The following is a 25,104-nucleotide window of genomic DNA, read 5'->3' on the forward strand; positions in this document are numbered from 1 at the left end:
CAAGCCTGGTAAGCTTGGCCGGGATTCCAAAAGAGCTCATTGCGTCGTACAGTTTCACCCTTGCTATGCTGTCATATGCGGCTTTAAAAGCAATGAAGAGATGGGTACGAATGGAGCTGCTGCTCCGCCATCTTCTCCAACCTTTGCCGCATCGTGAAGATTCGTAGCGCTGAAAGGACGTGTACAATATCAACGGCTACTATGAGAATATCATCTGAGGACATCACAGTAAAAGGTATTTGATTTTCTTATCATTTGAAGCCGTTTCCATATCAACTAGCTTTGTTTGCCATTTCATCTAACAAGCCTGATATAAAAATGGATACTTGTCAACTGAAAAACCCTGTAATTAAAAAAAAGTAAAAAAAACTTATCAATGTTTGGAATAAATAAATAAAATAAAATTGAGCTAGAAAGCACTTAAAAATCGAAATTAATTACCGAAACGATAACATAATTTTTTATGTTCCACGCCCTAAATATGTTAAATAAATTACAGAAAAGTTTTAAATTAAAAGAAATAACCAGCAAAATCAGAAAATACCTCATTTTACACACAAAAGAAATGAAAAAACTGATACAAAAAAAAATCATCATCTTTCTCCATTTTCTTTGTCGATAATGGACTCAATTATGAACCCTCTCGCTCTGATGCTAGCGAAATGTTAAAAACCTCATTCCTAATTCCTACAAGAAATATTTCCAACCTGAATTATTCATCATTAATTGTAGCTCAATTTACGATATCCTTGCTGAATGCGATAATAGGTAGGGACGAAACGAAGGATGCATCGTATTAATATCATACGCCTTTTCTTTTTTTGTCTCTCCAAAATCTCAACCCAAACTCCCTACTTTGCGATCGCAGCATTAACGTATTAATTCTTTCGATTCAAACGCACGATATCATCTTACACCACGGGGGGTAACCCTTTGCGCCGGTAATTGTTCCCCGGGGGGAGCCGAACTTACCAAGATGCCGATGCTTAATGAGGAATTAATAATGATATCTCCATTTCGACTCAATCCCTGGTTCCGAACCGATGATTGGATTTTCCCTAGTCCCACACTTGGAAACACAGTATCGACGGCACAGTCTCATCCTCGCCATGTCGGAAGATTTCCAATGTGATAAAAAGCTGCCAACGACGACGACGAGGACCGGCCACATTCAGCTTCATCAACGCAAACCGATGCACGGGTCCGTGTCCACGTCTACACAATGTTTGCGCCCTTTGAAGTAGCAGTAGCCGGGTGCCACTCTTCAAAGGGATGATCCAAAATAATAATAACGGCTTTACATTATCCGCCGATGTCACCAGGGACAGGACTTGGTAAGAATCTGCACCGTGCGCACCGTACGATAAATAGCCCTCGGCCGGTCTGCACCGTGGCTCGACCGTACATTATCGGGCCCATGATGAACGATGTGTCAGGTCCACAGCCACCCTGGAACCTGGTGACTGCTTTTAATCGACGACGTATCCGACGGCAGCTAGCGCTTTGATTGCGTCCCCGGAGTGTCGCCGGGGCGATGATGACTTCCGCGTCCGTCCCTATGTCGGGCACACCTTCGCATCGACCACACACCCGACCGACTGTATTGCTAAAAGCAAACCCGCTCCCTGCCAGGCTCCCGCTGGTGGTAATCCCCCCCTCAGCTGCTCAGCAAGGACTCCAGGACCCGGTTGGGAGAAAATTGCTCACTACACTTCAAAGTGGCAAATCCCCTTTTCAATTTTCTAGGCGGAAGATGAAGGATAAAATTTTAATGCCCAAGCATAACTCAATTTTCGTTCCCCGGCCGACCCCCGGGCCACGGGTTTCGCAAGAGCACCATCGGGCACCATCGATTCTGGATCTTTTATCTGCCCGGTCATACACAGGCAGATCGTTCGTTCGTGGAAAATGGATTCACAATCGAATCATACGAACGAACATTATCTACTGCTGCTCCCGATCTCGTGCAGGCCACTTTTTTTTTGCTGTTGGATTAAGCTTTGCGTCGAGGACATCACGGTGGTGGCTTTTAAACCAGCCAAAGCTGACCATTAGAAGGCACTGACGATTGGGCAATGATTTACCTGGGGGGAAAAAAATGAGGAACAGTTTTTTAGTGGAAGCAGCAGTTGAACGAGCCGGTTTTGCTTTCTTTTTTCAGTCAATTTTCCACAACCGATTGCTTTTGCTGGTAAAATGGCGCAATTTGGAAAATGAATCACTGCAAATATCTAAACCTAACTTGCGTTTCAAATAAAGAGCTTAAGTCTTTTAACATAATATTCTTAATAATACGAAAAACTTTTTTTTTTAGTTTTTGTCCTCCTGTACCGCTATTGGTCTAGCGCCGTCGCCCGCCAATCCCGGCTATTCTGGGATGAGTCATGGTTTGAGCCTACCAGGTCTCCTTTGTCCATCTGCTGGGCGTCCTCAACAGTATTTACGGGCTCCGGTTGTCCGGTGTTATTCTCATGACATGACCAGCTCATCGGAGACTGGCTAGTTCAATAGCCCTTCATGACATACTTGGCCAACGATGCTTCTGAGCATCTTTCTATCGAATGTGACTAAGAGGCGTATCTGAGAACTTGAACTATAAATGTCAGCGGGATCCATCACGACAGGTATTTTGAGCGAAGTATCCTCAGGATGAAGTATGACCGGTAGGAGGGTGAGAACCCTTGCGCTTATCTCATCATCCACGGGTTGTTGTCGGTGACAAGGACTTTTGAGCCAAGATTGATGAGGTGTTGAGTGTCATCAAAGTGGCGGCCACCTATCTGTTCATCACCCCTGTGCAAATCAGTGTTTAGTTTTCAGCCCGTTAACCTCTAACCCGAGGTAAGCTTCTGCCACATAGGAGGGCCTCAAACCAATGATGTCTCTGTCATCGGTGTATGCCAGAATCTAGAACGACTTTCAGGAGACGGTCCCCAAAGTGCCCACAATCCGAGTCAAGGATGGCTCTCACTCATGCGACAGGTTGAAAGGTTATCCCATCTCCCTGCCCATTGTTACGACTTTCGGACCTCTCATTTTATGCCAATCAACAGGACGCTCTGGTTTACAGGTAGTTATTTGTCCTCAAACATTTTTCCTGTCATTCCTTCAAACCTGGTAAGCTTGGCCGGGATTCCAAAAGAGCTCATTGCGTCGTACTGGTTCTCCCTGGCTATTTTGCCTTACTTGACTGTAAAAACGATGCAGTAATGGTAGGAGCTAGCTGTTGCTCCGTCATCTTCTCCAAGATTTGCCGCATCGTGAAGTCATTCTGTTCTCTGATAATTTCCAAATCTCTCTCCGACGAATGGGTTAAGTCGATCATGTAGTATCAGGGAGAAGGTCTTATTCAACACAGAAATAAGCCTGCAGTTACTGCACTGTAGTCGTATTTTGTACTTGAGCCGACGGATAGCCTTTCGCGATTCCTCAATGCTAGGTGACAGTAGCATGATATCAATCTGCTAGTGGAGCCTCTTGCTGTTCGTTGAACTGAGCGTTTAGCAATTCATCCAAAATATGGACCCATCGCCAGAACACCTCTCAAAGTTAACTGACCAAATCGCCTCTTCTTATTCCAACAGCAGGTCACCTTAGGTCTGAAGTTATTTCGGTGACCTGTTATCGCTCCCTAAAAGTTGCTTCCTGGTCCGTAACGTACTCTTATTTCTTGGAGTTCTCGTGCCTGCTATTCAGTTAGGAACGTTTATTATCATATATAAACGAAATTCATTCTATTTTCTTTCAATTTCAACCCGATTCAAGCAGATAATGGCGAACAAAAAAATATCCCTAAATTTGAAATATGACCCAAAAGCGACATCTGTTGGATCGTAGCACAAGTAAAGCTAGCAACTTCAAAACAGGGAAAGGATTTGTTTCATGCAGACTATTGTATTGGTGGTTTACAGAAATTAAGCAATGGGAGAGTTCAATCTTTTGTAAGTTTTTTAACTAACCAATTACAAGATTCCAATGAAGTAAATTCCTTTCATAAATCGTACTTCTCTAACTCGGTAGCCGATCTGCAAGCTAATTCTTCTTCCTTCAAGTTCTAATGTCGTTATTTGGAGCGCAGAAAGTAGTTTTCTAACATTGAAATTCTTATGTGCTATGTTCGGCGACGGATTTGCGTCTCATACGTGATTCATTTGTGTTACCTTAAAGTCGGTACATATAGTGAATTGAACATCGTACATTGTACTTATAATATATCATCACATTCCGTTCGCTTATAAATCAGGAATTGCAAATATTTTTAACTTCTTCACTGCTCGTTCCGCTGGCCGGGCACTTAGATGTTTACCGAATATGGTCACCACCCGATCTCCGCAGATCACTTCAAACTGGGAATCCCTTTTCGGTATCGCTGAAAGTAGCACAAACGCACCGCATGATTAATCATTTTATCGAGCACCTTTCGGTACGCAATTACACTCACTGCGCAATTTATCGTCCTTCGACACCATCTTGAAGGTGCCTTTCGTATCCAGCACAACGATTCCTTTCATTCCTACCACGCTGGACTGCTTCGACCGGACAATCTGTATCTTCGCACCGTGATAGTCTGCCTTCAGCAGGCTAGCTCTAGGAGGGTTGAAAAAGAAAAGCGATTGACATTGTCAGGACTCACTCTCGCCGTAAAACACTTTGTATGTGCGTACGTACATAACCTTATCGTACTCGGGATCGGTAACGTCTGGCTGCATTTCAGGGAAAATAGTTTGATAATATCCACGCCACACCCGATGCAGCTTTAAAGCATCTGCGTACTTGACCGTGTCTGGTGGTAAGGTGTACAGGCCTAGCTCTTTGATTTCTTTGCGCGAAAGTTTCTTTTTATTGGTCGGTTTTTTTGGCTGCTTTTGGTTCTTGGCACGAAAGTATTTCAGCCTCACAATATGATTTTCTGTCGACTTCCCTTGATACTCTGGCCGTATCAAACTGTGCATAAATGATTTAGCTGCAAAAACAAAACGCAAATTGAAGATGTAGGGAGATAATTGGACGCAAAATAAACCAAAATTTACCTTCCATTCCGAGCGAGTACGGCACATGCGGTTCTGTGAAGTTTGTTTGGATGTTTTGTTTACAAAATTTGACATTTCCCAATTATGATGTCGTGCCGCTGTAAGCAAACCATATGCCGGTGCGGGCAACCGATTGCACTCACACCATCATACGAAAGGCGATTCATTCGGTATACCGTCGAATTTAAAGAAGCCGTTGGCAAACAAAATTTCAATTCGTTTTATGAACATAAACATTTTACGATGTTAATATATTTCACGCATTTGATGCTTTTCAGCCCGCTATCTATTTACATACCTATTTACAGTGATTCGTATTAGAACCCATTTGCATCCGAGACTTCCATAACGCTAAGAAGACTCGTCGCAATCTCTCCCAACTGTTTGTCCGTAGAGTCCCGCATCGTTTTTATCATTGCCCACGGAATCTGCAAGAAAAGGGCAAGAATTTGTACGTTTCCTTTGCGTAATGGCAGATATTCGCACATCTCACCTTTTCGGGCAATGCCGATGGAATCCCCGCCTGAAGCGATGAGCTCAGCAAACGATAGATAATTGCCACCGCAACGGCTACCACATCGGTAGGATCATTCAAACTCAAGCAACGCAGCACACAACTAACAAGCCTTTCCTCGCTCAGCATGAAGTATGCAATCGGATCTTCCAGCGACATATTGTACGCGAACGTCAGCACCATGCGCTTCAGCAAGCGAAAGTGGGCAAAGCTCCACCGTTCCTGGCCCAGCACCATCTTCTTCATGAGCTGCACCATTTCCTCTTGCTGGGCCAGAAATGCGCGGCCTTCGGCAAATGCAGCCAAATTCGTGATGGCTCCCAGAACCGATATCACAAATACGTGTTCCATGGACTGCAACGGAGGTGGGTTGCTATCGTACGCCATTAGGAACGAATCAATGATGCCTTTCGTCAGTGCACAATACTTTTGCATCGTTTCTTGGGCTTGTATTAACATCTTAACGTTCGATTGACTTTTGAACGATTTCCACACGATTTCCCCCATCACGGAACCGATCTTGATCATCACTTGATACTGTCCTTCGTACAGTCTGATGAAAAGGGAAAAGAAATACTATTACTACTGGGGGATGAATTAGAAATGGGCGAACCCCGCTTCGCAACACTCAACCGTTTGTAGTTGTTCATTTGGTTGATTTTTTCCTCCAGCTGACGCTCCAACAGGGCAACCCTTCCTTCCGCTTTTAACGCTCGTTCCTTCCATGCGACAGACTTTTCATCCGCTTCCTTTAGCTCTACGGTAAAACAGCGGAAACGTTAATCCAATCTGATGATGGTTGGTGTCTCTCACACCAGAACCCATCCGGCGTACTTACTCGTTTCAAGCAAAGGAACACACTTCTTCGTCACGTAATGCAACATCTTCCGGTGGCGTTGAACAGCGATTTCGATTTGCTTGCACTCTTTTTCCGCCTCGCCCATCATGGTTTGCTGCTAAATTTGAAGAAAATTGTGCAAAAACAAGGCTTCAATTGCTTCGGCAACCAAACGTTCAGTTCAATCTTCAGCAGTGTGTATGTGTGTGCGTTTCTGCGACATGTCGAACCGGTTGATAACCGCATTGAAACGGTTCTTGACTTTGATTTAGCTTTATTGGCCCAACATACGAGTTACTTTGCTAGTGACTGATTTTTTCTGTGTGGTTTTACACTAAAATGACTCCTAAAAATATTTTTTTAGTTAAATACATTTAGATTCCGTTTTATTTTCCCGCTTTTCCCTTGTGCCGGTTCAGTGTGAAGCATTCAACCGCTCCATATATACACAGCGTGACAGCCAGCTGTCACAACAAACATGGCCATTCAGCGAAACGCACAGCAGGACGGATAAATATTGTAAACCACTTGCTTTTAAACTGTGTTACGTGTTTCTAGCCGGCAGTAGGGAAGATTTTAGTGCTCATTCCATCGAGAAGTATTGCAGCAAGAACGCCTAGTAAGCTCAGGCTTCGAAAACCGACCGTATCGCAACGAGAAACTAGCCGCATCTTACCGACATCATCGTTCACTGGAGTGAGCGGTGCCAACACGGTCGTCAGACAGACACTCGGAGCAGAAGCAAAAAAGCATAAAGCATTTTATGTACGTAAAATCGCGACCCACCCTTAGTCGGTTGGTGAAGCGGTTTGTGTCCATTTGTACGAAACTTTCTCCAATTCGTTCGCTCCGTCGGATGCCTGCTGCTGGCCAAGCAAGGCAATAGATAGGCAGAGCCGTTTGTTTACGTACGTGCCCGCTAATGTGTCTGACGGCGGGTGACGGTAGCGGTCGGTACCCCCTTGTCTGGCAGTAAAGTAGAGAGGCAATCAGCGAAGAATGCAGTCGCCGCCGTCCCTGGAGGTTAGCTGCACTCGTAGTAAACGATAATCAAGTGATCCGCGTACATTTACCATTCGCAATGTGCAACGCTTGAAGATAGAGAGGCGCGTTCGCGGATGGAGCAAATATAAAGTATTGCCAGTAACGGATAGTGTGTAATAGCAGGATTGCAACAAAAAATACCGTTCCGTATTGAAGCACGCAAGCAGCAAACAATAGTATTTAAATCTGTCCGTTCGTCCACATCATGCTAGTGAGCAATTGATTGCAACAAAATCAGCGTGAAAACTCATCCTCATCGTGTACCGGATTGTGGCTCATATTAATGCACTATCATGGATAGCAGTGAAGCGACAGGCAGCACCAAAGTAGTACGCAAAGGTAAGTGAAAGTTTGCATTTTTGTGATATTTATTGTCCTACCTCTTTTCAAGAAACCTTTGCTCATATTTGCGGAATGGGATGAAATTGGGGTCAGCGGCGTGTGTTAATTGCACGCTTCCCTGAGCGGACGGTCCATTGGACGGTGGTGAAGAGAAACGATACAAAAGACGAGAATAATTGATGATCCGATGTGATGCTGGTACAAATTTGGCACGTGGCAGAGCTGGGGGAAAAAAGGTTCAATCCGTCCACAACCTTGACTAAAACAAATGCTTATCACCTACAGAATCCATTTGTGTGGATACTCCTCGTTCGTTGTAGTGTGCTGCGTACTACACAGATTACGAGCACGAATGTACTGGAATGATGCGAAATGTGGTGCTCGCTTAGTGCGCAATCCAGTTTCCAGCTCACTGATAAGCAGAAATCATAAATTACATCCACTTATGAAGTAAGTGTCTCCCCTGTACGGCCCACACCAACACCGGGCGAGTGTGCGTTTCCCGCGCAGATTTCTGGCCGAGGTTGTTATCGCCCCAGGGCGGTTATCTTGCCCACCAGCCGACACTCAAATCGGAACAGTGAGTTTTGCAAACTCTACGGGAAGGTTATTGAATGGAAATGCAAGACCACCCGCGGGAAAAGCCCTTGAGAAAATCGTTGTTCATTTGAAGTGTAGATGATTGCTGTAGAGTTCGGTTCAAGTGGTCCGAACGATGGATAGCATTAGAAATAATTATCATTCCTTTCGCTTTTGTTGCAGATTTTTTTTTGCTACACATTTTCTTATCGGTTGTCAAGTTTATTAATTTGTGCCGTTCTAATGAGTGTAGATTGTGTTCTCCATTTCGTGGGAGGAAATAAAAGGTGTGCAACAAAAGCTCCTTTTTGATAACGGCACCAAGATTGGCATAAAACGGTGTATAATTTATTGTGAGATTTATTGGCCTGTATCAGGCGAATTGTGCGTGCATGATCGATGCGTTGTAACGATCTCTCCTTTGTATTGAAACAAACAAGAACATTTGTCAACTGTACGTATTTTGCAAGTTCACAGTTGTCAAAACAAACTTGAGGCTAAAAAATCATTAAACCAATCCCATAACCATTAATTAATTTTACCTTAAAAGAGCAAAAAGATTCTACTTTTCCGACACATCCCATTCCATCCAGTCGCGAGATCGTGTCTGTGTTTGACCGTCCAGTTGTTTGCCAATTATCGATTTGCATGTTGGTGCTCTGTTAATCATACGAGTACATCTGACCTTGGTCCATTCACGTAGGTTTTTACTGGATTTTTTACAGGTGTTGATGAGTCATTTTTTAGTGTCTGGTCAGGTACGGTGGTCGTTTTACGTTCAGTGCACGATCTAACCTTATCAGCTAGCGTTTCCTTCCGGTGTATTATTCCTAAAGCCCAGACACGAAAACAAGTGACCATCGCATAAATGGCGTCTATATAATATTAATGTTCTTCTCCAATAGTTTAAAAGTTAAGGGTAAGTTGAAATATGTGTAAAGTTATTTCTGATAGGACAGGTATCGAATCTTCATGAAACTGACAGACTAGATTTGGGTTCAATCAAGTTTTATTCTAATAGTACAGCCTGGTCGTATTAATCAAGCCATGAAAACCAAAAATGGTAGTATCATTCAAGGTTGTAGAGCAAAAGAAATCCTTATGTAGAGTAGAATGTAAGTTAATTTTTAGCCAAATCATGAAGAAAATTTTAAGAAACAGTAAATTTGGAATTATTATCCGTAGCAGAAGAGCTGCTACTCCATTATGGAGAACACTCTGTTCTGTCAATCATTCATTCCATCATTTCTGATGTGGACTCCATCATTTTATCTCAGATCTGTACATCTTTTCTATCATTTGTTGCTATTTTCTGCTGTAATTCTGATTACCGAGGCGTCTTGCAAGTCTCTGGTATAGTCGATCTACGAGATTGTTACCAAAACTATTTAAAAAAGTCCCAAATTTATTGAAACTGTTGTGTTTGGAGATCTTACAGTTTTTTTTTTCATCATAATACCACCGGTAGCTCGTTCTGAAATGTTATAAGAGTGTTTAAGTATTTAATCTCTAAGTTTCAAGGTAAAATTTTAAGTTATAAAAGTCGAGAAATTTATTTTTGTTAGCATGGAATATATAACATTTCCTTTCAGCTGTACCATCTAAATGTCCAACTATTTATAGTATACTATAAAATGTTTATAAGCATGCATCAATACTATATCCATAACAAATATTCACATTTTGAGCTGCGTGAATAATGGAACTCTGCTCATCTGAACATCTAATCCCTGACCCTGCGTAAATAATACCCTTTAAGCAAATATGGCGCTCGGGAAATGTCGTTACAGACAGTAGATCACCTTTGAAACTTCAATGAGCCTCTCCAACAGTAATGAGAGGTGTTTGTGAAGTTAATATGTCAGACTATCATAACAGAGGCGCAGAGATAATTCCTCAGAGATATTAAACGTCTATACCTTTCCTTTAGGGCGGGCCAGTGGCCGAGGTGACTGCGCTTCAAACGAAATGACAGAGGTTCAAATCCCATCTGGACCGTTCTCTCCCATAGTGAGGAGTTGACTATCCAACTATGCGGTATAAATGAGTCTAGTAAGCCAAAAATGGCAGACTTGACCTAAGAGGTCGTTAGACCAAGAAAGAAGAAGAAGAAGAAGAAGAAGAAGAAGAAAAGACAATGCATTTCTGAACTGCTGGAAATGTTATGCGAAAGCTCAGAGCGATTTTTAAATGTTCGACAGTACCTAGAGGATGTTCCCACCTGAAAGGTCCTGTCTGATTCAGTTTTCCTCCAAAAGTTTCCCCCGCAGTGAGGACTGACACTATCTATCTACGTGGTATCAATAAGTCTAGCAAGCCTGAAATGACAGGTATAGCCTAAGAGGTTGTTATGCCAAGAAAAATAGTACTTTTGAAATTGTAGAGGATAATATTTTGGTAAGATGTGCGAAGATAGCACTCTTCATCTTGAATGCCACATAAATCATATCATTCTTTTTCATGGAGGCTTTTCCTACACACTACTGGATAAACTTGTGGAATTTGGGAATAAAAGCCCAAAAAGAATAAATATTCTGCTTACGAGCTCAATTTTTTCCTCCAAACAAATCACTTATAATGGAAACAATCATGTGTATAACATGTTGTACAGTCGTTCAAAAATTTCATAATATTTCGAATGTATGGAGGGGCATGTTAGTTCAATTAAAACATAAAAACCCCTACAGCAATATTGTCCATAAGTCTCTATATTACACCACCGTCCGCGTGCACAAGTGTTCATGCAGGACCGTTTACTGAATGAACTGTGCGACGTTCGGATGAATGGTTGAGCGCCTTCACTGTGCTCTCTGTGTCTGCGCAACAGCGTGCGCGCGTACGTAATCTCCGTAGCGCATTTGCTTCGCGTTGTCCAAACCGTGCTCCATCGCATCGCTTTGGAGCGGCGTGCGCGCCCGCTCGGGAGAAAATCTGATAATCGGTGCGCAGCCAACAAACGCCGAAGCCGCGCACAAACTTGCTAAAGCGACACCGAGCGACGAGTGTGTCGGTTCAGTTTCTATTGACAACTGGATCCTCGCGGTCGTACAAACCTGGTGGTGCGCTGGTCGTAGCGCGTGTGTGTCGCATAAAACCTACCCTGTATCGCGGATTTAGAGAAGATCGTATGATCGACGCAGTTTGAATTTGCACAGCAAGGTGCTGTAGCTCTGGAGGAGAGAGCGTGTGCCTGTGTGTGTGTTCCAGTGCGCTAGCAAACTAATTTTGTGAATGAAACACGTGCATTATTGGTGAAGTTTAACCGTCCCGAGACGTGTGTGCGTGTGAAGAAGGTGGAAAACCCGTGAAAAAAACGAGGGAGTCAGTTTGGGTGATCTGATCCTAGACGCCACCGTTGTTCGCCCCCCCCGAGGTCATACCTCCCGGCAGTGTATTTGCAAACGCGGGAGTCGCGGTGTGGTTCGTGCTTTGCAGGATTTTTTCGCAGTTTCACCGTAGGTGTCAATCAAGCAGATCAATTGATGATGACCGTCGTGTCTTGTCGTCGAGTGTCTTTTGGGATGTGATAGCAACAGCAGCAGCAAACCAAGAACAACATGAACAACTGCAAGAAATTGGTCTAAGTAGGGAGAATTGGTTAAAAATATGACGGGCGCAAGACAGCTTCTAACTTGCGTTGCTATGCAACCAATCAGCAAGGGGAGAGGTACACCCGGGCGATGGGTTGCCACCCCATATTTCTGCCAACGGTGTGTGTTTTCCATTGATGTTTAAATAATTATCAAGCCGTGTCGGTGGTTGTGCGTTAACACTGGCCACGCTTTTCGACCATGTGTTGTGCACATACATACATAGCTTGCAAGATCACGGCAAAAGGTGCTCGAGAGGTGGCAGAGGTGTGGAGGTGAAATCTGCACAACTGTGGCCACACGCAATGTTGCGATTCTCCTGATACCGCCGTCCATCACACACAATCTCGGGAGGAGCATTGTGTAACCGAATTTGGCGGTACTGTTTCTGCGAGCACCCACCTCCACGGCTAACCGCCACCGGTTTCGGTGCGTCTTAGCGCCGCCGTTCAGTCGGTCGTCGTCGGTACCATTAGTAATCGCTTGCGGAATGTTGGCTGTGCACGTGTGTGTGTGTGTGTGTTTTGGAGAGAGGGTCTAGTAGGTGGTCATGACTTCAATTTTGCTTCCTTGTTGTTATGTGTACCATGCGTTTGCCCGGGGGAAGGGAGAAAGGTACGGGTGGCCAGAGGGTCTGATGCCACACCACCTTCACAGATATCGCAGCTGGTACCGATGGTACACATGTACCATTTTCTCTTACGAATGTCTCTGCCATTCTCCGCCGCGGAAGATTTCTCTTCAATCCTAGCCCTAGAGTAGTGTTTTGGCTTTTTTTTTGTTGATAAGTTGTGAACATCTCACCATCAACCATTTTGTTTGGTTGCCGACACGTAATGGCGGTGTTGCACTTTCGCTCTTCAAAGGCCACAACATACGCGTGCGGGCGTGCGTGTGTGTGAGTGTGTGGCCACGAACTGGAGCGTTAAATGGACGCGAATGTTCCAAAAGCCTTGTGCCGGACCGTGCCAGTGGTGTGCTGTAATACGGGCCCGGTGCCATCTTGATCAACCAGCCCTCTTCTAACCCACAAGTTTGCATGCGATAAGCGAGACACGATCGCCAAATTGCCGGCACCACATTCCAGGCGCGAGACACACCTTCTCGTGACGTTATGGAACCGCCCGGAGCCCGGAGAGTAGGGAGTTTTGTAGGTCAGCGCGCAAAAATCGTCACCGGGGACCGCCGATCGTGGTCGCGTTCGAAACGAAACCGGTCGGTGAAACAAAGTTGTGACCATCGGCATCGCAACGGAACCGGAAGCGTTGTTGCAGTTTGCTGGTGGCCACTTTGTGGATAGACCGCAGTGTGACGGCTTGCCCTGACACGCGTACGTACACGCACCCGTTGGCCCTCAATGTCGCGTGTCGCGAGATTGGTGCAAAGTTCAGTTCATTACTCTAGTTTCTGTTTTTGCTCTCCCCGCGAGTTGGCTTGCCTTGGCCCGCCTGGACGTGGAGCAAGAGGGCAAACATGACAAGCGATCGATGTGAGTTTTTTTTGTTGTAAAATGGCGTGATCTTCAACATCTTATCGATGGTGTGCGAAGAACAGGATGTGTATGCTTTGTGTGGTGATCACGTGTCCGTACGGTCTTCCGTACGGTGATCGCCATCATCGCGCTATTTCCGTCATATTGGATATTCTGTTGGAAGGTGTTGCGCGAGGGAGAGGGTTTTGTTTTGATTTTTTTGTGTGTGCTGATTTTATGTTATTGATAAAACGATCGTAAAGAAAACCGGATTTCAGAAGTTGAATGCTTTGTTGATATTGAATTACGAATGCTTGGACGGTATGGACGTTCTGCGTAAACTTCTTGAGGATGCTTGCTATAGTCTTCAGTGTTGGTCAATAACATCAGCTATCATCTTGCAGCTTTTGTGTTGCTTCTAAACACAAGTGTTTGCAAAACCATATGCTTAGGAAGGCTAGTCTCCGGTAGCATAAAACAATCCTCAGGAAACACTTCAATCCTTTGTTGTCCACTTTCAAAACCAGGATCAAGATACGAGCGTGTGTGTGTGTGTGTCGGAGATTTGCAACTTCTTGACCTTGTTTATGGTCCATAATGCTGTACTGAGGACCCAACCGTGGTTACTCCTCCTGGTCTTGTTTACCTCAAGGAAGTGGACCTGCTGTACCTTGGTCACAACCAAAGCATCCCCCTTGGCAAACACTTCGCTACCCTAGATAAGATTAAAGCGATACGCAATACGCTAGTATGTTCGTGTGTGAGTGTCCTCACAAACATCAATTACGGAGCAGCTTTGTTTCCTTCTTTTTTTTCCCCCAAAGATTTATCGACCAACGGTCAAGTGGAACCGGTGTGTAGATACTACGCCTTCGGGGTGTGTTGTATGCTTTACCCTCCTCCCACGAAACCCCTTTTCTTTATGCGCTGTTTTTCCAATAAAACACCCATCATCAGCATCATCGGTGATGTTGTTGTGCATCGCATGAAAGATCGCACTGACCAGTCAAAACATTACTGTCGGCCAAGAAGTGGAGATTACTTTTTTGGCAAAGTCTAGAAACGAACAACGACAACCAACACATGAGCAATGTTTCGCGCGATAGACGCTTCTAGTTGTTGGTAGCCGAGCCGAGATGGAGTGGAGCTTCGTGCCTTTTTTTCTGTCTGTCCATATCGCACAACCGGCACAACATTTGCCAATTCATGCCGATTCCGACACAATCCCAGACAAACGGTTGAAAAAAAAGGTGCTTCTACTTCTTGCGAAGGTTATCATCATCAAGCCCAGCACCAGAGGCAACTATACAGCAACGAGTACATGCACAGCCAGCACCAGCAACGTGTGTGTGTGTGTGCAAGTCGCGCCATCTTCTCTTTCATCTGGTCGTTGGTGGGCTTGATATTGATGCGTTTCGACGGAGACCAGTTAGTGAGCGTCTCTACTCAGATTTTACAGCCTGCACTGGGTTTTGCAGCCATTGCTGCCTCCGGGGCCCTTATTGCACGATTGGTGGATTATAATTCCACGGTGGCTTACGTAGCCACTGATTGTTTTAAGTTCGGAGGCCAGCGTGAACTGGAAAGTTCCGCGTGATGGTCATGATGATGGTCGGAGTGGAGAAAGTTTGATTCTATAATTACAGTCCGGTTCGTGGAGAGATGATGCAGATTTTGTGGCATTAGAGCCAAGCTCAGCACAGCGAAAAGTTCGAATGTAACGCTTAGTAACGCTTCGATCAAACCGCTCAATGGGCTTCAAGAAAAAGAAAGGAGAATTTTGTTTTAAGTCATTTCAAGAGTTATATTATAATGTAGGAGAAAGTACTACTGTTCCAGTAGAGATCCAGAAATCCAGAGGAAAGAGACACATTCAATTATCAATTGTGTTCAGAGGCCTCAGGAATGTTGATTTCGTTTTGTTTCTTTTGAAGTTTCAACGACATTGGTTGGGGGTTTGTCTATGTTCTGTTAGTTAAACTCATTGAAAATCTACCGATAGTTGATTAAGTGCCAGACACACTGAAACATTCGCATGCGTATGCGACCTCATTTAATCCGTGCGTCGTTGAGGGCAGAAAGCTCAGAATATTGACGATGGGCAGCTTGCGTTAGCTGCCGTCGCCTATCGGGAACTCATCAGTTACTTAAGCTCCAACCTGAACGAAACGAAGTCAAACTCACCTCGAAACTGAACTCGAAACTAATTTCCATTTGCCCGGCCAGCGGTGTGCCACCTTGGTTTGACCTCGCGCACTACAAAAATGATCCCTTTATCGTCCACGGCTTGCCCATTGGAAACAAGGAACAGACAACCATACCACGCTAGTCAAGATTTATATTACTTTAGATTTGCAAAAGTTCGTGTGAGATTGTTCACTTTGTGCTTCCTGTTGTGAATGGTGTTTCCTGTTCTCGAGCACACACACACACACACACTCGATCGGCCAACCAACCAATCGCATATATATCTTGTTTTGTAGTTAATTACCTGCACAGCTTTCATTAACTCTGCTTGTCTGCATGTTAGCTGGGTAGACAAAAAAAAAAAACGCCCGACCACAACAGACACTTGCGATGGTAGGGGAGCGCATTTGCGTCATTTTTAGCCAGCAGCCATTTTTCCCGTGGCTCTCACACTACTTACGTGTGCCGTATTATCGCAGTATCCAGCGGCCATGATTAACCCTCAAACGCTTTTTGATGTTCGCACTACCCATCGGGGTAAACAAAACCGGTGACAATGAAACAAGAGGAAAAAAAACGCGACAACTTCCATCCAAAATTGGCAAAAGGGAGGAAAAAAAATCGAATACAAAGCTTCTCAACCGAGGCTCGTGTTCGAATGGCGTCATGTTCGCTCTGTGATTATGGGGAACTGAAAATCAAACATTTTGCCCTAATGGAGAGGGTAGTAATAGTGCGTCATATGTTTATCAGGACTTAAGTTGGAAGGCGAAAGAATGTTTTGGTGTTGCGCATAATTAGTGTGGAAGGAGGATGTGAACCTCAAGATAAAGAGAGATAATCCAGCTACGATTGGTGATGATCAATCGGTTGGTTGCTGAGCCTTTTTTAAGTGGGCTTGTGTGTAAGGCGAGACAAGCATTTATATTGGAATTAACGATTATCAAATTTATCATCGAATGTTATGCATAAGAAAGGCATTATTCATTACTTGTTTACCAAATGGAATGATAAACACGATGCTGAATTTGTTCACATACTGCAGGGTTTTCCATGATATTTTTGACTAATCATACAATTTGCACAGACCGTATAGGGAGGTGCAAATTCAGAGTTTAAAAGAATTGCCAAACAACTAATTGATGTCACACTCTGAATAATTCAATCAATTTTTAATTCATCGACATTTTGGATGGCTATAGTTCTTTGAAACTTCGTTATTTTTAGTATAAATCCACTCAGACGATGATCGAACAATTAAACCTGAATTTTAATATTACAATTAAGGAAATGAAAAGTCATTACAGCAAATCAATTGTTAAATTACAGGGTATTTTTTTCTTGCAAAAGAGGCGTGTGAAGTCCCAAAGCCTCAAAGCCTGTGTAAATAAATAAAATATTAATAATAAACCTCGCTTGTGTAATGTGTGGTTTTAAATCTCTTTTTTAAATACACGGCAAAAATGTTCAACTTTTTGAGTCATTACACTCCTTTGCTCCTCATTACACAAACTTAGTGAAAGATAAATTTCTCATTTTTGTTTCTGCTTGAAAATTATTACACATTTTTTAACATAAAAACGGAGGAAAATTCATTTATTTCACTCTTCTGTTTGTGTTGGATTCGTGTCAAATTTGCTGTTGGATTCACAACTTAGTGAATGTTAGTTATATCACCTGATCGCCAATAATAGCCTTGATCCAAAAATAATAACCTTGGGTCTGACCTAAATTTTGCAATCTCGATTTGACGGAAAATCCCAACCAAAGCTGTCCTAGTGTAGTGTCATCAAAAGAAACTTTATTTGGAAAACAAAACAAATACTTTTGAATTTTAGAATTGGGCAACCCCTGTAATTTTTTTACAATTCTAAAAATGAAGAATAAAATGTGCATTCTTGACCATTTTTATTTACAATTGGTCTTCTTTCCCCATCATTGTCGCCTACAAAAATATTCAACCGTAAATATTTATCTTTCTTGTAATGGCAATCAATACTAACTCCCAATTCGCGGGAATTTTTTTTTTGCCTACTCGTTGGTTGTTACTCCTTTCACACCTGTGCAAATGTGCTTGCCCAACCTTGACCAAATGGTTTCTTCTTTCCTCGTTCGTTGCTGCTCCCTTGCATGCTCCTAATTTTTTTTTTCGCACTACTCTCATCACCCGATTCACGTCGTCTCACCGTCAATGAAGAGTGCGATGAAGTTGATGAAACTTGTTAATTGCTAAATAATTCGTTTGCCGTTGACGTAACGTCACCTGTAACGATGAGTTTGTAACGCGAAGCAGATTGTACATTGACCCGCCGGTGGTAGTACATCTGGGGGGTTTTTGTTGGGTAAAGAAGCTGTTGGGTGATGGATTTATCGTCCTACTGCACTCGTTAGTGCCTTATCGTAGATTCGCAAGTTGTAGGGAGATTTTTTTTTCTCTCGTAAAACCATCTTTGATAAGAGTGCAATCGGTGCTTTACAAATGTTGAACCCCATTGTGATAGCAGTTGATAAATAATTTTGCAATGCACCACCTAACGCGTGCCCCGTGTCCTGTCAAGGTCGACAAAGCGAACCGCGCGAAGCGTTACGCGTTACGATGCTAGTGCGTGGAATCATTTAACACGTACGATCAGAATGCGTACACGCACTAGGCCAGCGGCGTATAAGGGAACCCCTGCAAGCCTTACAGTGGTGCTGTTAATCGTTGCTTGCCACACCATATCGCGAACGTTGTAGAATCGCTTGCGGGGGGAGTTGAGCAATCGATGCGTAAGGGGGGCGCCATCTTTGTTCGTTCGCAATTTGCAATAACTGATACAACGCCGTAGATAACGCAACTGAAACGTGTGGAGTCTTCCTTTTTTGAGGGATTTGCACAAAATGGACGATAAGAGAAAAAGTTCAAGTCTTCTGCTGTTGCTACTGCTACCGAAATCCCACCGACAACTGACGACAACTCGATTGGCATAATCGGTTCCCTCCCAAAAAAAAACCCAGACTTTACCCTCTCCCATGAAGCTAACGCCTAAAGCCTTACAACCATCTACACTTCCACTTTACCAGGTGGCGCTGAACGCTTACATCGAAAGGGGTATCCGTTTGCGTCAAGAGCGGGCCCTAGAACAATGGACACGGACGGACGCACTGGACACGCTCGGTCCACAGCTCTCTAGTACCGTGACACGCTGGCTACTGTACGGTACCGTCGTGCCCTCCGTCCATTCGTCCAACTACCAGCACCGGCAATACTCATCCGCACATTCCACCATACCGCACAGCCGGCACACGGTGCGCAGACTACTACCCAGACGCAAAATGTCTTCGACGGAAAGTGGTGGCAGCGGTGGTGATGGTGGTGGTGGTGGTGGTGGTGGCAGCAGCAGCAGCACCAGTAGTCCCAAAGTGCCCTCGCCCACCCGTCGAACGCCCGGGCGGCGTGCGCGAGAACTGCATCGTACGTCGACGGCCACCTCGTCCTACTCCTCGGCCGGTTCCATTACCTCCATACTGTCCAGCCTGTCCTCGGTGAACAGTGCGGGCGGTGGTGGCCACCAGCAACAACATTCCCAGCGCAAACAGCGTCGCTACAAGCGACGGATAGCCAAGACAGCAGCGGCGGCGGGTACAGCTGAAACCAAAGGTGGTGACGTCGGCAGGCGGCGTACGCGGAAAGCAATGGCCAACAAAACGAACCCCGACACCCGGTGGACCGACGAGAGCCGGTCCGATTCTTCAGAACATTCCATTGAGGGACCAGTGTGTAAGCATCGTTCATCTACCCTGTTGGTTGTTTTGATTAGTTTTTGTTGGGTACCTCTTACGTTAGCTATTGTATTGTTTCGGTCATGTTTTGCGCTTATCATAAGAACTCTTTTTATATTCTATTATTACTATTATTACCTTCTTCGTCTAATTCTTTTACGTCAGTATTTTTTTGTATCAATACGCAAGACACATAGAATAGGCTCAGTAGACACAAACAATAAGAAGACATTCTTCTTCACATGACATTTCTTGATGGAAGCTGCAGCTTCTTGAAAGCTTCACGTTCTGAGTATGCCCCTGCTCAACCTATACTCCGAACGAGATTAGAACAGAGGAGGATTCCTTCCTGTTTCGCACTTCAGCTTCGAATTTCTGGCCTTGTGTGACTTGATTTTACCCATAGCTGGAAAGTCAGTCCTGCGTACGGGGAGGCAGTCTGGATGGGATTTGATCGCCTCAGCCCCACAGGAGGACTATCTCCAGAATTTTTTTGGATATGAACTTAGTATCCTGGTCATGTTTGTGATCACCATGCTGATCACGACAACCTAATTGTCCAGGGTAGATCTTTTTTCCAATAAAGTCATCAGCTATTCCTTCTGGGTGATCAGCTACTGATCATGTCCACACTATTGTCTACAATTTCTAGCTATTAACGTACCGTTTAAATGGTCCTTATAACTTCTCCATGATGTCACTATACACGTTGTCAAGAACTGTCAGCAGAAAAGTAACAATTTGAATGTCTTATCGACTATTTCTTACAATTTTCAATCTTCTCACTCTCTTCTGATTGCTCTGGGAAGCTGGAAGGAAACTTCTTTCTTTGTATGTCTAAGCCATCATCGATAGATGATCGATAGATGATCACCGCCTGGCATCTCGACGGTTCGTCTCGGCACTCACCTTTCATGTCTAAACAATCATAAATCAATCATCTTTCAAACGTGGTCAATATTATATGCCACACACTCCCGACTCCCTAAGGTATTCACGTGTTCGTCTAGCCATCTCTTCAGGTCGGGATACGGGATACGGTTAGAACCCTGACCACACACGACTCGTGCCCTATGTTTTCTTTCACTCTCGATCCTCAATGTTGTGTGATCGACAAGAAAGGGGCACGTGCAACGCCCGGGCCGGCAAACCGGTTCCGTGTTTGGCATAGCACGCCCCCTATGTTTATGGCGTGTGGTACGCGGTTCTAAGGTTGTCCTTTAAAGTCATGCCGCGAATCGTGTATCGTGTCTAAACCGCTTTCCATCTACGTCTAATCAGGGGCGATAAGAGTCGAAACCCACCCCGATGCAACGGTCTGAGTCCTTGATAATGACTTTTGAGAACATTCTCCGGCGGGCGCAATGAAGCATGAGGTTTTGGATTTTGGACCTTTCTCTGTAGCCGTGAATTACGATCGAGGGTAGCGGCTGTCTGCTCCTCTCTTTGCCTCTCTTTGCTGATAAGGGTGACGTTTCCAGTTCCCATTTTCAAACCAGCACTGTCGATAACCTAATCAAGGATTCGAATCGAATCCGATGGTGGATCATGTACCAGCACCGGCCCGAACACGTGATCGTCCGAGCTGAACGGAGGTCAGCGGTGGATGTTGATCAGCTGGTTTTTAGTTGAACACGGGGCGAAAAGAAACTGACCTTAACCGAATGATGCAGCGCGCATGTGGAGGGAGAAGAAGAAGCAAAGGCCTGGCCGGCCTTTCGGTTGCATCGTTCGGGAGGCCAGTGATAAGTGCTTCCGAGGAAATATGTGTTGCTGGTTTAGTTTTGAGTTTTTCGTTTCACCGTACGCTTATTTTTGGAACTTGGAATTTGAATTTTGAATTAATGTGTTTTCTTTTGCTTTTTCTCGTCCCCCCTTCTTTTTGCTACAGCGATGCCATGGTTCGGCATGGACATCGGCGGCACGCTGACGAAGCTGGTGTATTTCGAGCCGAAAGACATCACGCCGGGCGAACTGGACCAGGAGGCACGCATTCTGCGCAACATTCGGCGTTACCTGACGAAGAATTCCGCCTACGGTAAGACGGGCCACCGGGACAGCCACCTGCAGATGGACGATGTGGTGATCCGGGGTCGCCGTGGATCGCTCCACTTCATTCGCTTTCCGACGTCGGAGATGCTAAGCTTTCTGAAGCTTGCCAAATCGAAGGGCATGGCCCAGCTGGTAACGACCGTGTGTGCAACCGGCGGCGGTGCGTTCAAGTTCGAGGAAGACTTCCGGCTGAACGTCAACATGAAGCTGGCCAAGTTTGATGAGCTGGACGCGTTGATCAAGGGCATACTGTTTACCGAAACGCACAACAAATGTGAATGCTACTTTTGGGAGAATGCCAATGAAATTAGGTAGGTGCTTCAACCGGCTGCATCCTGGTACTTTTAGCCGGTACTAACCATGCGTATACTCCTTTTCCTTTTATTTCCGGCACGCGTACCTGCAGTAGTACGAAGAAAAAGTTCGACTTTAGCCAACCGTACCCGTTTATACTGGTGAACGTCGGCTCGGGCGTATCGGTGCTGGCGGTGCGCGGCCCGGACAACTACAAGCGCATCTCCGGTACGAGCCTGGGCGGCGGAACATTCCTGGGCCTGTGCTGTCTGCTCACCGGCTGTGAAACATTCGAGGAAGCAATACAGTTAGCTACGAAGGGTGATCATAAGAAAGTAGATAAGTTAGTTAAAGACATTTACGGCGGTGACTACGAGCGGTTCGGGCTGCCCGGCGAGTTGGTCGCGTCCAGGTACGTGCAACAGCAATATTACATTGGTTCTAGCTGCTATTAACTTCCGGTTTTTGTTTTCGCCAGCTTCGGACAGATGCATCTAGAGGAGCGAAGGCAGAGCGTTAGCAAGGAGGATTTGGCCCACGCTATCCTGGTGACGATCACCAACAACATCGGTTCGATCGCACGCATGTGTGCTAGTAATGAGAAGATTGAGAAGGTAAGAATAATTGCACAAAACGACATTCAAATCGATGCGATATACTTAGAGAGCTCCATTTTTTTTCCTCCCATTCAAGGTGGTATTTGTGGGCAACTTCCTGCGCGTGAATCCGATCTCGATGAAGCTGCTAGCGTACGCGATGGATTACTGGTCGAAGGGAACGCTCAAAGCTTTGTTCCTTGAGCACGAGGGCTACTTCGGTGCTGTCGGTTGCCTTTTGCAGTTCAACGGTGAGCTGCACGCACAAGTCGGTGATTTACTTACTTAGATAGTAGGCTAGCGTGTAACGTAAAACGGTAACAACTGGATAGGAATGACAGAAAGCAAAAAAAAAACGAGGAATCACCATCCACCCATCCGACTTGTATCCGGGTTCCATTTCTCTATTGGTTTCAATTGGCACGGTTTGAGCGGGGCTGGTTCTACGTTGGTTCGTTTTTATAGCACTCGTTAGGTGCAAGCTGGGCGTGGCCCGACATGGCCGGGGTTCAAATCCGGGGATCGTTCCCCCATAGTGAGGACTGACTATCCAACTACGCGGTATCAATACGTCTAGTAAGCCAGAAATGATGGCAGGTCGGTTAGGAGAAGAAAGAAGAAGAAGGTTCGAAATTCGACCGTAAGAGACAGACCCGAATTGGACAGCTTTCAAGCTGTGAACCCCCACCTCCAACCTCACACGCTCAGACGGAGTGGGGGGGACCCTTTCTCAATCATATTGTTCTAGGCGATTATAGGAACGTATCTACACGAATTTTGAGGCAGTCTAGTGTAAGAGGAAAGCATTGCTACAATGCTGATAGGGTTTTAGCGAAACCAACCAACATGATGGAAAACAAATCCAGAAATCCATATTCAAATGATATCCGTCGGTTTGTCCGTTAAAATGAGCTGTGAGAGAGGGCGCACTGATATCGAAGAACACTGCGCGTAGCTAATGTTTGTTTTTGTTTTGTTTCGAATCGTACTGAGTTCTTCCGTTTAGAGTTGCTGTTGAGCGTTATTAGCTACACAAACAATACAATCAACTTTTCCAAACAACCACGCACCGACAACCACCCATGACGAACATGTCCCCAAATATTTACAAAAACGAGTGAGATTCCTTAGACACAGGGAGCAGCGAACCCCGCCACACCACACCTGCTTATAATTAGGCAAAATCGGAAATAATGGTATTGGTTAGCGAAGTGGTGGTAGTACGAAAAAGCGAGGATTGAGAGATCTATTGGCAGAAACCGTGGGTGGATAGTTAAATCAAATAAGTTAAAAATTATGATAAGAACCGGAACGATAGCTAGATTGATAGGTGGGACTGGTGCTCATTGCAAAGAAACACACACACTCACACGGACTCCCCTGTGCTTTTGTGTTTGTTTGCAGGTCAGTGGGGTAAATGTTATTGCTACTTTTATTATTAATATTATTATTTTTATTTTATACCTGTTTAGTAGATGTTGAACAAAATTTGGCGTTGCTATTAAGTTGAGTTCAAAACTCAAAAGGCCACCCTTTGCAAAACAAAACAAACTTGCTTTCAGGAAACGCTGTAGAAACGCGAGTGTAAAACTTAAAGGTTCTAGGATGTAATTCGATTTTTGATCTTATCTCCTCAGACTGCTAACTGCGACCAACGGGAATAAACGGAATAGGAGGAAACGTGAAGATAAAGAAGGAAGCGTTCATTGAGAAAAGGATGTTTCGAAAAAAAACAAAACCTATCGAAAAATTGAAAAAAGCCAACAAGCTAGCTGCTAATTTTACACACACACAAATCTTACAAAATAGAACAAAATAGAAAAACAAAAGCAAACAAACGTATCACAACGTGGTGGTGGATGATGGAGTCAGTTGACTCCGGGCTGCTCAACCTACCAACGCCTCAAAACGCGCCTAAATGTGCATCGCCTAAAAACAAACGAAGCACGAACCAGACGTAAACAATGAAAGGTTTTTCGGTATCGAAGAAAAGCGTAGAAAGTAAGTTCTGCTTTTGGGTACAGAAAAATCGCCCAGCCAATGCACAACAGCCAGGAAGAGCAACGATGCACAGGGCGTGTGTGTGTGTGTGTGACATGGCCGATATCGAAATAGAGAAATTCAAAGCAAAAGACAGTTTTGATCGCGTTCGATCGAATTGCTAAGAACATTTTTCCACTATTTGCTTTATACAGTTAATTACAAAACCAAATGAAATATATATACACAGCGCAGATAAAAAAAAACCCACACACACACGAAGATTGTAACCGAACCGGTTAATGATGAAACCCGAAATATTCGCTATTATCAAGCTTAAGGTGTGTATTAGTGATGGGCGCTCGGAATCAGAGCTATCCGGTTCCAATTCCTTTGTCGGAATCGGTTCCAATTCGGATTCCGTTTGCGGAGTTGATTCCGATTCCGGAACTAGTTCCAGATCCTACACTGGATCTAGTTCCGGATTAAATTCTGGATCTACTTCCGGAAGCGGGTCTGAAATTAATTCCGGACTTATTCTTCGGAATCGATTCCCCAAGATTCGGAACGCTCGATTCGGAATCGATCATGAAAAACCATCATTTTGCCCATCCCATATTTGAGGACGATTTTTGGAGTAGCAGCTAAATCTCAACAAATCTTAAGGTACGTATATAAATCATTCAACGAAATGGCATTTAGCGATTGATTATGTTTTCAGAATCTTTTCAAATTATTTTGAATTATTTCAATTACGCTTTTCAATGATCATAAGTTTTTTTCTAGTTTGTTTGATATATTCAACCTTTTTGTTTCTTCTAATTC

General features: G+C 44.5%; 3 protein-coding genes across 6 annotated transcripts; 1 reads left to right on the top strand and 2 right to left on the bottom strand.

Moving 5' to 3' along the window:
* Positions 1–3,676: 3,676 nt before the first annotated feature.
* Positions 3,677–5,142, bottom strand: LOC118505938 (ribonuclease P protein subunit p29-like). Its single transcript, XM_036042457.1, has 4 exons — positions 5,031–5,142; positions 4,669–4,963; positions 4,442–4,587; positions 3,677–4,369 (listed from the first exon to the last, which is right to left on the bottom strand). The coding sequence occupies exons 1-4, from the start codon at positions 5,035–5,037 to the stop codon at positions 4,233–4,235; spliced, it is 585 nt and encodes a 194-aa protein (XP_035898350.1). The 5' UTR covers positions 5,038–5,142; the 3' UTR covers positions 3,677–4,232.
* A 103-nt stretch (positions 5,143–5,245) lies between these two features.
* On the bottom strand, positions 5,246–6,624 carry LOC118505937. Its single transcript, XM_036042456.1, has 4 exons — positions 6,383–6,624; positions 6,178–6,301; positions 5,524–6,097; positions 5,246–5,458 (listed from the first exon to the last, which is right to left on the bottom strand). Exons 1-4 carry the CDS (start codon positions 6,489–6,491, stop codon positions 5,348–5,350), a joined length of 918 nt encoding a protein of 305 aa, XP_035898349.1. The 5' UTR covers positions 6,492–6,624; the 3' UTR covers positions 5,246–5,347.
* A 224-nt stretch (positions 6,625–6,848) lies between these two features.
* On the top strand, positions 6,849–24,550 carry LOC118505939 (pantothenate kinase 3). 4 transcript variants are annotated; one of them, XM_036042459.1, is made up of 6 exons: positions 6,849–7,765; positions 18,659–19,355; positions 21,249–21,720; positions 21,816–22,115; positions 22,182–22,317; positions 22,397–24,550. In XM_036042459.1, the coding sequence occupies exons 2-6, from the start codon at positions 18,911–18,913 to the stop codon at positions 22,586–22,588; spliced, it is 1,545 nt and encodes a 514-aa protein (XP_035898352.1). In that variant the 5' UTR covers positions 6,849–7,765; positions 18,659–18,910; the 3' UTR covers positions 22,589–24,550. The 4 variants fall into 4 exon arrangements, with proteins under 4 accessions (XP_035898352.1, XP_035898354.1, XP_035898351.1 ...); XM_036042458.1 differs by lacking the exon at positions 6,849–7,765 and adding an exon at positions 11,366–11,802; XM_036042461.1 differs by lacking the exon at positions 18,659–19,355.
* Positions 24,551–25,104: the final 554 nt, after the last annotated feature.

The sequence above is a fragment of the Anopheles stephensi genome, chromosome 2 (genome assembly GCF_013141755.1).
Source record: "Anopheles stephensi strain Indian chromosome 2, UCI_ANSTEP_V1.0, whole genome shotgun sequence".
NCBI lineage: Eukaryota > Metazoa > Arthropoda > Insecta > Diptera > Culicidae > Anopheles > Anopheles stephensi.